Here is a 15741-nt window from a genome sequence, read left to right on the forward strand (position 1 = left end):
CTGAAGAAGGGTCACTGGACCCAAAATGTTACTTGATTTATTACAGTCACACATATCGAGGTACAGTGAAGTCTTGCCTTGTGTACTTGACAGGCAGATCGTACTATACAAGTCCATCAGCGTAACAGAATAGAGTGCAGGATATAGTGTTACAGCTGCCAAGATGCAGAGAGAGATTAACATTAATATTGGAGAGGTCCATTCAAAAATTTGATAACAGCAGGGAAGAAGCTGTTCTCTGCTATCTCTCCACAGGTGCTGCCAGAACTGCTGTTTTTTTTTCAGCAAATTCTGGTTTCATTCCTGATTTCCACCATACACAGTTCTTTGTTTTGTTTTGTTTTGTTAGAGGGAGACAATTTATACACTGCAACTTCCACCCAAGAAAACTGTTTGGCTCTTTTGAATTTCTATCCTGACTGACAGAGGGGGAGTTTGGAAATTCCTTTGACAATGGGTTGGAATAATTATTAAGAAATAGGAGCAGGTGGAGACCATTCATTCCCTCAAGCCTGTCCAGCTATTTTAAAAGATCATGGTTCATCTGGCCCAGGTTTCCATTCCCTTTTATGCCAGCTCCCAAATACCCTAACATTTCACAAATCTGTACACATCGTCTTTAATTACTTTCGGTGATCTAGCCTCCACAATTCTTTCGGTAGAAAATTCCAGACCTTCACTACACTTTTCAGGGGAAAATTTCCTTCCTTTCTCAATTTTAAATGAGAGTGCCGTTATTCTGTAACAGTGTACCCTATATACACTCATGGCACCATCTCAACATCTATCCTTTCAAATCCACAGCCCCCACCACCTCCCAAATGTGGATGCTGGTGGGATGGGCTGTTTTTCTCTCTCTCTGGGCTCTGTCTCCACCTATCATTTACTCCTTCCCTCTCCATTTTTCAAAAGTGTACCTTATATACATCTATCCTGTCGAACTGTGCAATACTTGCATGTTGAGACCGTTTAATTTAGGCTGAGTAGTAGAGTTAAAATAATACATGACTAGGAGTACGAAGTAGGGAAACTTTAGCTTAATGAAACAGTACATATTGCTGTAACTGCAACCTGCCTTTCCCTAGCCTGAGAAGTCACATAGGATAGATAGCAAAAGCTAGAGCTCGCAGCATCTGTACACTCTTATCTTCACCGCATTCTGCTTTAATTAATGTATGTCTGGTTGCCTAAGTAATGACCTTGCCTTGCTAAAACACAGTACAATTGCAGTTTGTTTTAACTGGTTTGTACCACTGTATAAATTCTGCTTCTTTTTTGTACTTGTCGGAGTCTTCGGACCTGACCTTTTGTCAACGTTGGCTCTCTGTGATATCACGAATAAAATCTCTTTGCCTCAAAGTCTGGGCCTTTGGTGTGATTTAATCTAAGCTCTTCGACACAAATCCACCACCCCCCCCACCCTTGGAATATGTTTCAATAAGGTCACCCCCTTGTTCTAAATACTAATTAACAAAGGCCTAAAACAAACATTAAATGCTACGAAACTCTCAAAGTTCTGGCAGCATCTGTGGAGAGTAAAAGAGTTAATGTTTTGAATCTGATATGACTCTTCTTCAGAACTGAGACCTAACCTATTTAGCCATTCTTGATAAGCCAACCCCCTCATCCTGGTAATCAGCCTAGTGAATCTCTTTTGAACTGTTTCCAATGGCAGTATATCACTTCTTTAAAATTGTACACAGTGCTACAAGTGCTGTCTCTTGTACAGTTGAAACAAAACTTCCCTATTTGTAAACTTAGATGGCCCAGCAATAAAGACCCAAATTATATTTGCTTTCTGAATTACTTGCTGCACTTGCGTGATAATTTGTTTTGGGTTTCATGCACAAGACCTCTCTGTGCTGCTCTTTTTTTTGAAGTCTCTATTTAAATAACAGCCTGCCTCTTGATTCTTCCAACCAAATGTTCATGACCACACACTTTGCTCCATTAAAACTGCATCTGCCATGTTTTTGCCCACTCACTTGACCTGTAGCATTGCAGATTCCTCAGATCCTTATCACAATAGGAGAATTAACACGCAACTAACTCAAACAAGAGAAGTATTTGGTTCTTCTGAATTCTATCCTACCCAGTTAATGATGGATTTTGGAAACTCCAATGATAGGGGTCGAGAAGGGGAGGATTTATGAGCAACAGACTCGACTGAGTTTCTGTCCAAACTGACAGAGATTTTCTTTTATAAATATCTTTTATTGAACATTAGGGGAAACATTTTCAGACAGAAACCACAAACCAAACCACCATCACATACCATCCAGATTCGAACTGTATCGACCGATCCTTCACTGTCACTGGGTGAAATCCTGGAACTCCCTGCACGACAGCATTGTGGGTGTCCCTACACTACACAGGCTGCTGTCATTAAAGAAGGAAGCTCACCACCACCTTCTCCAGGGCATTTGGTGCCAGCCTTGCTAGAGATGCCCACATCCTGTGAAAGATTAAAGAAAAACAGATCTGCACTCTCAACAGAACAGATGGTTAAGAAGGCATTTCAGACATTTGCCTTTATTTGTTGAGGTGGTGAACACAGGATGTAGACAATGTTGCTCAGGCCACAGCTGGAGTATTGCATGCAGTTCTGGTCACTACACTGTCAGACGGTTGTGACTGCACTAGAGGGGGTGCAGAGGAGATTCCCAGGGATGTTCCTAGGATGAAGCAGTTTAACTATGAAGAAAGGCTGGATAAGCTCCGGCGTTTTCTTTGAAACAGAGAAGATCAAGAGAGGACCTGATTGACATTTCAAAATTGAGAGGCAGACACAGGGATGATAAGCAGAAACTTTTCCCTTTTAGTAATAGATTTAATATACAGAGCAGAAGCATGAGAGGGTATTTGAGAAGAAATCGTTTCAGCAAGACGGTGGTAAGTATGTGGAATTCACTGCATAGAGGAAGGAACCGCCACAACACTGAAGGAATACTGTGACGAATGGCTGTGGAGCAAGTGCTGGGAAATGGGATTAGAGTAGATAGGTACTTGACGACCGACTCAGACATGATGACCCAAAGCGTCTCTTTCTTTGCTGTATTACTTGATGACCCTCTCCAATGCTTCACATCCTTCTGGATGTGTGGCCCCCAGAAGTGAACACGACATTCCAGCTGAGACCTAACCGGTGTGCCACACAAAATGAAACATAACCTGAACTCTGCAACAGCCCCAGACAGATTGAAATGGAAAACCAAACATGGGGAAATAGAGAGCAGATCATTAATTATTAGAAAGTGAGAAATTAGTGGTCACTTTTTCGGGTAGGACTTCTTCAAAATGAACAAGTGCCAACGACTCCCCATCTCCAAATCCACCGAACATTCCTTCGATCACTCATTCATCCATCCATCCATCGCTTATCCATCCAATGTCTCCCATCCCGGACTGACATTCAGTATGAGCTGATTTTGGAGGTGGGAGGAACATGTGAGCTGCGATATTATGTCAGCTTAGATTATTTAACACATATCAAGTAATCAAACAATTGGTGGTCACAAAAGACAAAAACAAGTCCAGTTGTCACTGCAAAATTACATGTTCTCATGCCAAGGCCACTTTCTTGCAAAAAAAGCCTGTGTTCACGTATTTTTCAACTCTCCAATTGCTTATCACCATGTCCAATTAAACACTAATGATCCGGCTTTGAGATATATCATTTTTGGATCTAAACATTACATTGCACCCTTTCACATTTTCACTCTAGAACCATGTGTTGTTCAATGGTTGCAATTTAATTATACTGGTGACAAAGCTTACAAGTCATTACAGAAGTGAATAAAGACAAGAAGCAAACAATCAGCAACAAAACAATAACTGGGTGCCATTGGAGCTAGAGTGCTGCTCAAGCTTTGGGTGACCACCCCTTAAATATGTCTCACCGATGACACACAGCAAGACTTCCTAAATTGTCTGCTATACAAATTAATTGATCATGGCTGTAGGTCATGGTTCACTGCTGCCAAATGAAAGTGAACCTGTTCATAATATGCAAGGAAAGCCTGCAGAGTTTCAAATGTCACATATGGAGGTACCCTACGTAACAGGACAGTGGTGTGGTCAACAATATCACTCTAACAAATTACAAATAGCTTCCGCATTAAGATCCTTCTGGGTGTGATGCCCCAAACGGGGCTATCAACAATCTTCCAAACTGTGTTGATCAGAAACCATTTCGCTAAATCTCTACGTTCTGATGGTTTGGTCCATGCAGCAGATAATTTAGTAGCTTCCCTAGTGAGTTACCCAACTTTAGCAATCTTATTTTGTAAAGTTGCAATATCCATAGAATTTAATGCACCTATCTCTGTCCCTGCTCCATCTACAATAGTAGACAGTACATTGTTTCTACTGCGCCTCTGTAACAAGAGTGGTGTGTGTAGAAGGTGGCAATGGAGGGGTAATCTTCATTTCCATTAGTTATTTCCACCATCACAGTCAAAACAATATTTTGCTTGCACACTGAGGTACATACAACATACAACTGCTGAAGGTGGGGTATCTATACATCATTGGATGGGCCCATCCACTCACCCCAACACCCCAGAATCATGTCCCTTTATCTCTGTAACATCTTGGACATAATAGCCAATCATTTCAAAGCACTATATTACACCGATTTTCAAGTGAGCTACTGTTAAACATAGCCTACTCTTCAGGCACTGTCTTCAGATTGTCTTATGTCAGGTCAGTGGTGAGATGTAGTTATTGCCACCTACTTTTGTACAGATAATCGGGGGCGCAGTGCAATTCCACGTCATACAGTAACAGTAGCATGTTTAGTTCCTGTTCCCTGGATTTGTTGGGAACATAGGTTGTTACATGTGTAAGTAAAGTTCAGCTAAGTACACTTTTCACCCGGTGAACAATTAAAATTAATTTGCATACAGTTATTATTATGACGACTCCATCCTCTAGATCATATCCTGTGGTGAGATTGTGCAGGTGATGGCAGATCTCATGTCAAACAAGGCAGGAGGAAGGAAACACAGGTACTGCAGCAGTCACCGCATCATCAGTTTGCTGCAACAAAAGCAATTTTTGTTGTTAGTTTAATACGGTATGCACCGTACCACATTCATGTTTACCCTCATTACAGACAGACAACTCTCACCCACTCATGATCACGTCATAGCTGTCCTCAGGTATCACTTACATTTGCTCCTGGTGGTACCCCAAGTTGGGATCGGTTGTGTAGATCACATTCTACGTGAAGTAACACTTGCAACCATCCTGAGTGTCTGCGCAGCTGTCACAGTTTGATGGGTTGCTTAACACGTCCATTCATATGTTCCACTTATTGTGCTGCCTGTGGGTCATAGGGACTGTGATTTACCCTTTGGATCCTATTATCAAATGCCCATTGCTGTACTGCTTGAACTGCAAACTATGATCCATTATCAGTTTGTATTTCCACTGGCTCCCCATATCGTAAGGTCAGGGCATGGAACCCTTTTATCGGACTGGCTCAGTTTTGGGCAATTTCACATAGACTGTGGGACCAAAGTCCGAGCAGAGACTGCCGCCATGGCTGGCTTGTCCATAGCTAATGTAGCTATTTGCGGTCTATCACAGATACCTGCGACTCCAGGGGAGCTCCTGGTACACAAGCAGCCTATGGTGGGGTAGGCGATGGCCTAGTGGTATTATTGCTAGACTATTAATCCAGAGACCCAGCTAATGTTCTGGGGGCCTGGGTTTGAATCCCACCACGGCAGATGGCGGAATGTGAATTCAATAATAATCTGGAATTAAGAGTCTAATGATGACCATGAAACTACTGCTGATTGTCGGGAAGAACTCATCTGATTCACTAATGTGCTTTAGGGAAGAAAACTGCCGTCCTTACCTGGTCTGGTCTACGTGTGACTCCAGACCCACAACAATGTGATTGATTCTTAACTGCCCTCTGAGCAATTAGGGATGGGGCAATAAATGCTGGTCTAGCCAGTGACGCCCACATCCCATGAACGAATAAAAAAAAACACAAGCTTCCAAAGGATCGGCTTGCAAAACCGCCTCCTTAGCAGCTTCAAAAGCCCTCCGTTGTAATGGTCCCACTTGAATACTGCTTTTTTCCATTTATATTCATTCCAGTTTCCATGTGTCTGAATGGATTTCCATGAAGGATAAGTAACCTCAGCCTTTGGATCAAGTGAGGCCATAACTTGTTGTTTATTCCTATTTCTCCAATATATTACAAGAGGGATATATGATCTCTGGAATTAAATCCCTCTATTAGTTGCATTACAGGGCCCCTGTCAGCCCACTAAGCTAAGGGATTACTCACTCTCCATATTCCCTCTAACATAGGGTACCCAGGGAACTCCGACGTATCCTCCTTTTCCTGGGGAGTGACATCTAAGTTGGAATTTCTTTCTCGCACCATGGACGGGACTGACAGCCACCAGTGCACAATGCTTCCTCCAAACAGGATACATAACGCCGGTGAGTACACTGTCTATTTCAGGCTTACTTCTGCCTGCTTTCAATTAAGCAGCAAACATCTCACTTCAGGTTACCTTCCGTTTCCCGCTCTTTGCTTTTCTTATTGTTCATCGCTGGCTAGGCCAGCATTTATTACCCACCTCAGAAGGCAGTTAACATTCAACCACATTGCTGTGGGTCTACAATCGCACGCAGTCCAGATGAGGTAAGGACGGCAGTTTCCCTCCCTGAAGGATATTAATGAAGCATGGAGGAGATTGGCTGGGACACATTTCTCCTCCACCTCAGGATTAAGTCTCACGTTCAATCCCGGATATGACTTGCAACAGCAACAGCAGCAAAATCCAACCCCTACAGTCACTCACAAACTGGCTGATGCCTATGCAGATCAAGTGACCAAGTGTAGTACACCCCATACTTGGTGCGAGTGAACAGTTTTTCTCCAGTGAGAGTTCTCTGGTGTGCATACAGATGGGTAACTGAGCGAATCCCTGCCCACAGTCTGAGCTGACGAATGGCAGACCAAGACCATAAGACAAGGAGCAGAATTAGGCCGTTTGGCCCAAGGAGTCTATTCCACCATTCAATCATGCCTGTTATGTTTCTCAACCCCATTCTGCAGCCATCTCCACGTTTCTTTATTCATTAACGTGATGAGGACATTGCTGGACAGGCAGCATTTATTGTCCATCCCTAATTGCCCAGAGGGCAATTAAGAGTCAACCACATTGCTGTGGGTCTGGAGTCACATGTAGGCCAGACCAGGTAAGGATGGCAGTTTCCTTCCCTAAAGGACATTAGTGAACCAGATGGGTTTTTCTGACAATCGACAATGGATTCATGGTCATCATTAGACTCTTAATTCCAGATATATTTTACTGAATTCAAATTCCACCATCTGCTGTAGCAGGATTTGAACCTGGGCCCTCAGAATGTTATCTGGGTCTCTGGATTAACAGTCCAGCGATAATGCCACGAGACCATTGCCTCCCCTTAAACCTTGATCCCCTTACTCATCAAGAACCTATCTCTGTCTTAAATACACTCGATGACTTGGCCTCTGCGAAAATCCGTTCCACAGATTCACCACCCTCTGGCTGAAGAAAATCCTCTTCATTTCAGCTCTAAAGGCTCATTCCTTCACTCTGAGCTGTGCCCTCAGGTCCTAGTCTCTTTTACAAATGGAAACACCTTCTCTATCCAGTTTAGACCCAGATTCCTCAACCGTTCATCAAGTGCCAAGCCGTTCATCCTCAGGATCATCGTTGCAAGCTTCCTCTGGACCCCCTCCATTGCCAGCACATCCTTCCTTACATACGGGCCCAAAACTGCTCACAATATTCTAAATGAGCACTCACCAGAGCCTTACATAACCTCAGCAATACATCTATGGTCTTGTATTCCAGCCCTCTTAAAATGAATGCTAACATTGCACTTGCCTTCCTGCCTGCCAAATGAAGCTGCATGTTAACTTTACAAGAAAACCAAACTCCTGCATCGTTATGTCCTGAAGCTTTTCCCCGCTTAGAAAATAGCTTATGCCTCTATTCTTCCGAACAAAGTGCATAAACTCACAGGTCTGATGAAGGGTCACTGAATCCGAAAAGTTAACTCTGATTTCTCTCCACAAGTGCTGCAAGACCTGCTGAGATTTTTCAGCAATTTGTTTTTGTTTCTGATTTCCCGCACCCGCAGTTCTTTTGATTTTTTATTTTGCATAACCTCACACTTCTCCACACTGCATCCTATCTGCCACTTCTTTGGCCACTCTCCCTGCCTGTCCAAGTCCTTCTGTTGGCCTCCCTGCTTCCTTCACACTACCTATCCCTCCGCCTCTCTTTATGTCATCCGGAAACTTAGTCCTCAGTTCTTTCATCCAGATCGTTAATGTATCCACGTGAATAGTTGTGGTCCCAACACCCTGACCCCTGCAGAACCTCCCTTAAAAGAACTCTATTCCCCAGTGTCTGCCTTCTGCCCGTCAGCCAGTCCTCTATCCATGCCAGTATCTTGCCCCAAACACAACAGACCCTAACCTTATTTAGCAGCTTCTTGAGTGGCACCCTCGTCAAAGGCCTTCTGGAAATCCAAATAGATCACATCCACTGGCTCTCCTTTGTCAAACCTGCTCATTAACACCTCGAAGGAATTCTAACAGATTTGTCAAGTATGACTTCCCCCTGATGAAGTTGCACGGACTCAGCCCTCTTTTACCATGCACTTCTAACTACTCCACAATCTCATCTGTAATAATTGATTCTAAAATATGACCAATGGCTGAGGTCTATAGTTTTCTGTCTTCTGCCTCTCTCCCTTCTTAAACAGGGGTGTTGTATTAGCCATTTTCTGGTTCTATGGACCCTCCCTGACTCCAGTGGTTCCTGAAAGACCACTACCAATGCCTCCACAATATCCTCAGCTATCCCCTTCAGAGCCGCGGAGTTTAGTCCATCTAGTCTGGGTGATTTATCCACTTTCAGCTTCCCCAGCACCTTCTCCTTCGTGATGGCCACTGTACTTTCCTCCGCACCCTGACTGTCTCGATGTTGGTACGCTACTGGTGTATTCCATCCCGTAGACTGTCACAAAGTACTTTTTCAATTCCTCCGCCATGTCTTTGTTCCTCAATACTACTACTGCAGCCCCACTGTCCACTCTTGCCTCTCTCGTACTTTTTATATATCTAAAAATCTCCTGCAATCTTCAATTCTACTACTACCATCTAGCTTACCCTTACATTTCATCACCTTCTCCCTTATTGCTTTTTCAGTTATCGTCTGCTGGGGTTCAAAGGTTTCCCAATGCCTCAGGCTTCCCATGGATCATCACCACATTGCATGCTTTTATCTTTTATGCTGCCTCTTGACAGCCACAGTTGCCTTGTCAACCCCATTGTACGTTTTGTCTTCCTTGTGTTATAACCCTACCTGTTCTTTCTAACTTTTCCTTCTGTAAACCTCTTATATTAATGTTTTAAACAGTTATCAGAAAAGGCTGCGATTCTGTACAAGGTTCATGATACAGTCAGCACCCTCGCCATCTGCACTGCCAGGGATACAACACAGATCAGGATCGACTGTTCGTCGGTCACCTGTGCCCCCCGCTGTTACGCTGCAGAAAGCCAACCAAAGCTAACAGGGAATTTAATCCTACAGTCTTGCAAAGAAACAGTCACAAATCTGCAGGGAAAAACAAGGGGCCGGAGTAACAATGCCAAACCCCTCAGCCCTGCCTGAGGAGTCGAAGGCTGGAGCTTGAGCAGCGAGGTTTGAGAAAGGGATTGCTTCCAGAGAGGAGATGCATCCTGAGTGCCCGATTGGTGAGGAGCCAAGGGGAGACCGCCTGAAGCAAAGAACAGATAAGAGTGACTGCAGCAATAAAGGTCGAACTGCAAGACCATTTTTGGCAAGGAGCTGTAGCGTGAGTTTCTGATTGGTAGGGTATCATGAGGAGATTGTCCAGAGGAAGGAACCAATCCAACCTAGTGAATCTTTCAAAGCTTTCAGCAATTTGTTCAGCAAACAGTTGTAGAGCTATTCAGAGGGATTTAGCACATCCAGAGGTCAGAACTGAGATTCAAATTCTCTAAATCCAGCTGCACAGCTCATCACCTTTCTCTCTCTCTACCTTTCAACAAATATCTCACCTCCACCACCAACATTTTGTCCTGTCTGACAGAGTAAAGTATACCGGCTTCAGGATAAAGCAGGAATTTGGGCTAATTATCTGGGTTTTTAGTTTGTGGCTTTAAGAAGTTGTATCAATGCCATTCCTAGAATTCTGTCCGGTGTTTTTTGTTAGTAGTGAGCTGTTATTCCTGTTCTACATAAAATAAAGGCTGTCAGAAGTCTTCATAGTATGCCTGGCTCAGGAGCGGTAAATTGAAGCACAGGTCAGTTGGGAGGAGTTATTGCATTAACATCACAAAACCTTCATATGATTACAGTTCTCCACTTTGCGTCTGACCGTGTGGTTAATTCAGTGTCCGTGATTCTTGGGATGTATTTCTGCTATGTCTCCCGAGTTAGGCCAGAAAATCCTGTCATTGCTGCTCCAACATCTTCCCTGCTAGACTCCCATTCCAATCACTTCTGGTCAGCTCCTCCACCATGTCTTTGTCTTTAGCCTTGGTCAATTGTAACACCGTTACATCTGATTCAAATTTCTAACCCTCTCAAACTGCGGGGTGAATTCTATCATATAATGGGTACTGCACCCCACCCCAAGGATTTTTTCATGTTAAACTACCTAATCAAGACTACACATCACCAAATCCAGAACTGCCTGTTCCTTCTGTCGCAAAGTCGGGTCAAGTATTTGTGGATCGGATGGCAGGACGTTAGAATTTGATGTTTGTAAAATGATGGGGGGAGAAAAGAGTGTGTGGTCCCTTTAAAAGATGATGCGCTTTGTTTTAGGCTTGGCGATTAAAAGAAAATGTCTGCAGGCAGCAACAGATGCGCAGAGTTCTTGAAATTGAAACACTGTTATCAAAAGGTGATACTGTTAGCAGGCAAAGCAGCATTTTTACCAAGACAACAGGTTTTTGAATTTAGCCAATTAATTTAAACCAGGCCCTGGATTCCAAAATCCAATTAAATTTAAACCTGACGGTTTTGACAACCTAGGATCGATCCTATTGTAAGAAATTAATAGGTTATCAAGGGTATAAAGGAGGAGGGCATTTGAAAATCGGTGTGAGAGTCTACTGTCATCTGCGAAGAGAACAGCTTTCAGCTATAAAAGAAAGAATCATTGGCTCTCACAGAATTCTGTTAGCTCTCTGAAAATCATCTAAACTAAAGGTACAGCGGCACTCTTGGCTAATATTCCTGACACAAGATTTCAACAGAGAATGGCAGTCCTGACTGAGGATCAGTGGAAAGGGCACGGAGCATTCCGGAAGACACATCTTGGCTGTAATTTCGAGGGATTAAGGTATAATTTTTTTTGTTATTTTGATTTTTACAAGTGGGGCTTATATTTATTGGAACAGCATATCATTAGAATTCTGTTTTATTCGGGAATAGTTAGTAGTTAAGGGGGAATTGTTTGGTTTGTTAGTAGTTCTGTTAATGGGGAGGCAATGGCCCAGTGGTATTGTCGCTGGACTGTTAATCCAGAGACCCGGATAACATACTGGGGACCCAGGTCTAAATCCCGCCATGGCAGATGGTGGAATTTGAATTCAATAAAATATCTGGAATTAAGAATCTAATGATTCCATTAATCCATTGCCGATTGTTAGAAAAACCCACCTGGTTCACTAATGTCCTTTAGGGAAGGAAGCTGCCATCCTTACCTGGTCTGGCGTACGTGTGACTCCAGACTCACAGCAATGTGGTTGACTCTGAACTGCCCTCTGGGCAATTAGGGATGGGCAATAAATGCTGCATAGTCAGGGACATCCTCATCCCGTTCGTAAATAAAGAAAAAAAAAATTGTTCACTTTTAGAATTAGATAAAATAAATTGTTACTTGTTGATTATAGAGTGACTGTCAGGAGTTCATTTCATTTAACCTCTCCATTATAACAGATTTGGTGGGGGTCGTGAGAGGCAGATTATACCACTTTTCACATTTCCTTTAACAGATGAGCTTCTCTGGGTGTTTCGGTTTTAGTTATTAGAGGGTGGTCATCCTCTGCTTCATAACACTTCATGAGCTCTACCACAAACTATTCCAAAAAAAAAGTTGCAGACATTCTATGAATTCCTTTTCATGAGATCCACTGCCAACCTGGTTTTCCCAGTCTACCTCACTGTCCCCATGATTATTGCTATAGTGCCTTTCAATCCCCTGATTTATTTTCTGCCCCACAGCCTGACTACTGTCAGGGGGCCTGTACATAGTTCTCATCACAGTCCTTTTTCCTTTGTGGAATCTCAACTGTACCCACACAGATTCCAAGCCTTCCCAGCCTAAATCACTTCTTCCTATTATTTTCATTTCTCACTAACAAGGCAAGCCATCCCTCTCTGCCCACTTGCATGTCCTTTCCATACGATACGTATCCTTGGACATTTAGTTCCCAGCCCTGATCCTGTTGGGAGCAATGTCTCTGTGATACTCATAAACTCATACTTGTCAAGTTCAATCTGCAGTACAAACTCATTTACCTTTTATATCCTGCATGCATTTAAATACAACACCCTCAGTCCTGCATTGCCTGCCTTCCTTCTCATAGTTGCCCCCGTATCTCCTGGGCCTCAAGTTCGAATCTTGACCCTTTCCATTCGCTCTGTCCTATTTCTTGTTCTGGAAACTTTGATAACCTCTGCAGACCTCTCCCCCAACTTTAAAATGTTCCATAATTTTACATGCAATTGATCCCACACCCCACTGTTAAGTTAAAGCCTTATCCACAGCCCCAGTTATGCAATTCGCAAGGAATCTGATCCCAGCATGATCCAGATGGAACCTGCCTCATTGGAAGGAGCTCCCTCCTTTTCCAGTACTGCAGTCAATTTCCTGTGAATTTCAAACCATTTCCCCACCACACCCCCCACCAAACTTTGAGCCATAGGCTTACTCGTTTAATATTGTTGACACCGAGCCCAATAGTTTGTGGCTCAGTTTATAATCCAGAGACTATTACCTTTTCGGTTCTGCTTTTCAATTTAGCCCGTAATGCTCCGTATTCGCTCAGCAGAACCCCTTCCCTCTTTATACCGACATCGTTGGCATCTACAACTGGATCTTTCCCCTCCCACTGCAAGTCTTTCTGTAGCCCGGATGAGATATCCTCAACCCAGGCACCAGGCAGGAAGCACAGCTTCGGGACTCTTGATCGTGACCAAAATGTCTATTCCCCTGACTACTCGATCCCCGATGACAATTACATTTCTCTTTTCTTTACTATCTTGTTGCCCTCTGAATTGAATTCCAACACTGCCTACAAAATTCCCCGAACCAAGTACTCACTCAGACTGTCTTTCACTCCAGACGTGATCTCCCCTTCCTGGCAGTGCGCAGCTTACGGTGAGTTCTCTGGTGTGAATGTAAGTGAGATAACTGAGTGAAACTCCTCTTGCACTCAGGACAGGAGAATGGTTTCTCTTCAGTGTGAGATCGCTGGTGTTCACGTAACTTGTACGACTCAGTAAATCCCTCAGAGCAGGGTTTATCTCTGCTGTGAGTTCTCTGGTGTTGATGTAAGTTGGATAACCGAGTGAATTTTTTCCCACACTCAGAACACGGGAACTGTTTGTTTCCACTGTGAGTTCTCTGATGTGACTGTAAGTTTGTTAACTGAGCGAATACCTTCCCACACTCACGGCAAGTGAATGGTTTCTCTCCAGTGTGAGTTCTCTGGTGCCTAAGTAAAGTGGATGACTTAGTGAATCCCTTCCCGCAGTCGGAGCAGGTGAATGGTTTTTCCCTACTGTGAGTTCGGTGGTGTTGTTGTAAGTTGGATAAACGAGTGAATCTCTTCCCGCACTCAGGGCAGGGAAATGGTTTTTCTCCGGTGTGAGTTGTCTGGTGTTGATGCAAGTTGGAGAACTGAGCGAATCCCCTCCCGCACTCAGGGCAGGTGAAAGGTTTCTCTCCGGTGTGAGTTCTCTGGTGTGACTGTAAGTTCGTTAACTGAGTGAATCTCTTCCCGCATTCAGTACAGCTGAATGGTTTTTCTCCAGTGTGAGTTCTCTGGTGTTGATGCACGTGCGATAACCGAGCGAATCCCTTCCCACAGACAGAGCAGCTGAACGGTTTCTCTCCAGTGTGAGTTCTCTGGTGCTCACGTAACTTGGAAGACTGAGCAAATCCCTTCCCGCACTCAGAGCAGGTGAATGGTTTTTCTCCAGTGTGAGTTCCCAGGTGTTGATGTAAGTTGGATAACCGAGTGAATCTCTTCCCACACTCAGGACAGGGAAACGGTTTTTCCCCAGTGTGCGTTCCCTGGTGTGACTGTAGGTTGACTAACTGAGTGAATTTCTTCCCGCATTCAGGACAGGTGAATGGTTTTTCTCCAGTGTGAGCTCTCTGGTGTTGATGCAAGTGTGTTAACTGAGTGAATCCCTTCCCACATTCAGGGCAGGTGAACGGTTTCTCTCCAGTGTGAGTTATCTGATGCCGAAGTAAAGTGGATGACTTAGTGAATCCCTTCCCGCAGTCAGAGCAGGTGAACAGTTTCTCTCCAGTGTGAGTTCTCTGGTGCTCACATAATTTGGAAAACTGAGCAAATCCCTTCCCACTCTCGGAGCAGGTGAATGGTTTCTCCCCAGTCTGAACGTTCTGGTGTACATGTAAGTCAGATGAATTAGCAAACCACTTACCACATGTTATGCAGATGAATGACTTCTCCCCAGCGTGACGTCTCTGGTGTATCTTTAAGCTGGATAAACGAGCAAATCCCTTCTCACACTTGCAGCAAGTAAATGGTTTCTCTCCTGTGTGTTTGCGCCGATGAACATCCAGCCTGGATGGAAATCTGAATCCCCTACCGCACTCCACACATTTACATGGTTTCTCCATGGTGCCAGTGTCTTTGTGTCACTCTCGTTTGAAGGATTTGTTCCTGCTCTAAACGGTGCACTGTTTCTTCAGTCTTTGCAACTGATTAAAGCTCTTTCCACAGTCAGTTCACTGGAACACTCTCATTCAGATGTTTGTGTGTCTTGGTGATTTTCTAGTCACACTGATGTTTGCAATCTTTCCCGCTGAGACAAAGCAAACATTTCTCCTTGCACAGTCAGAGGGCAGTGATGTTCAGCTCCTGATAAATGCAGTGACTTTGTCAGATCTTGAACTGATCTTTCGTTTGGGTTTCCTGATCTAAACCCTGCTCTTCTAATCCCTGTGGCAGGAGATGTAAAACCTGTTCACTGTCAGTAAAGCAGAGAAATCATAAACAGGCAATTCCAGTTTCTGTGGAATATTTTCCTCTCTTGCTCCCTGCAAATTGTAAATCGCCGGCACACACTCACTCTGTCTCCCACCCTCTTTCCTGGGTGAAACCCCTATAAAATGTTGGATAATTATCTCCAACTCATTCTAACTAAATGGTTACAACTGGCCCAGAACCTAAACCTGCTTTGAGGAAGCTACTAAAATGGCGGCCGCGCACGTGCACAGACGTTCCGGGAGCAAATCCTTACTGCGCATGCCTGTGCCCGCCACCGTGCTTAATGATTGACGGACGGTCCGGACCAATGTGGAGAGAGGGAGCCGTGCCTGGAGGACCATGCGGCTGCGGTGGTCCTCCAACCAATCGGAGTCAGTGAAAGGGCGGTACAGGACCGCAGGGCGAAGCATGCGCAGCGCCGGCGCTGGAGC

At 44.1% G+C, this 15741-nt stretch overlaps 1 protein-coding gene across 2 annotated transcripts in view; it reads right to left on the reverse strand.

Annotated features, from left to right (window-relative positions):
• The window catches only part of LOC109933979 (gastrula zinc finger protein XlCGF57.1-like), a 36520-nt gene extending 21007 nt beyond the window's left edge, over positions 1-15513 (reverse strand). Inside the window, exons 1-2 of one of the 2 annotated variants that reach the window (XM_048619213.1) lie at positions 13390-15513; positions 3732-5040 (exon numbers count right to left, since the gene is read on the reverse strand). In XM_048619213.1, coding sequence (XP_048475170.1) covers positions 13402-14940 — 1539 coding nt within the window. In that variant the 5' untranslated portion in view covers positions 14941-15513 and the 3' untranslated portion in view covers positions 3732-5040; positions 13390-13401. Of the gene's footprint in view, positions 1-3731; positions 5041-13389 lie in introns of those variants that run through there. The other variant, XM_048619214.1, reaches the window with a different exon arrangement.
• Positions 15514-15741: the final 228 nt, after the last annotated feature.

This window comes from Rhincodon typus, chromosome 42 (assembly GCF_021869965.1).
Source record: "Rhincodon typus isolate 14 chromosome 42, sRhiTyp1.1, whole genome shotgun sequence".
Lineage (NCBI taxonomy): Eukaryota > Metazoa > Chordata > Chondrichthyes > Orectolobiformes > Rhincodontidae > Rhincodon > Rhincodon typus.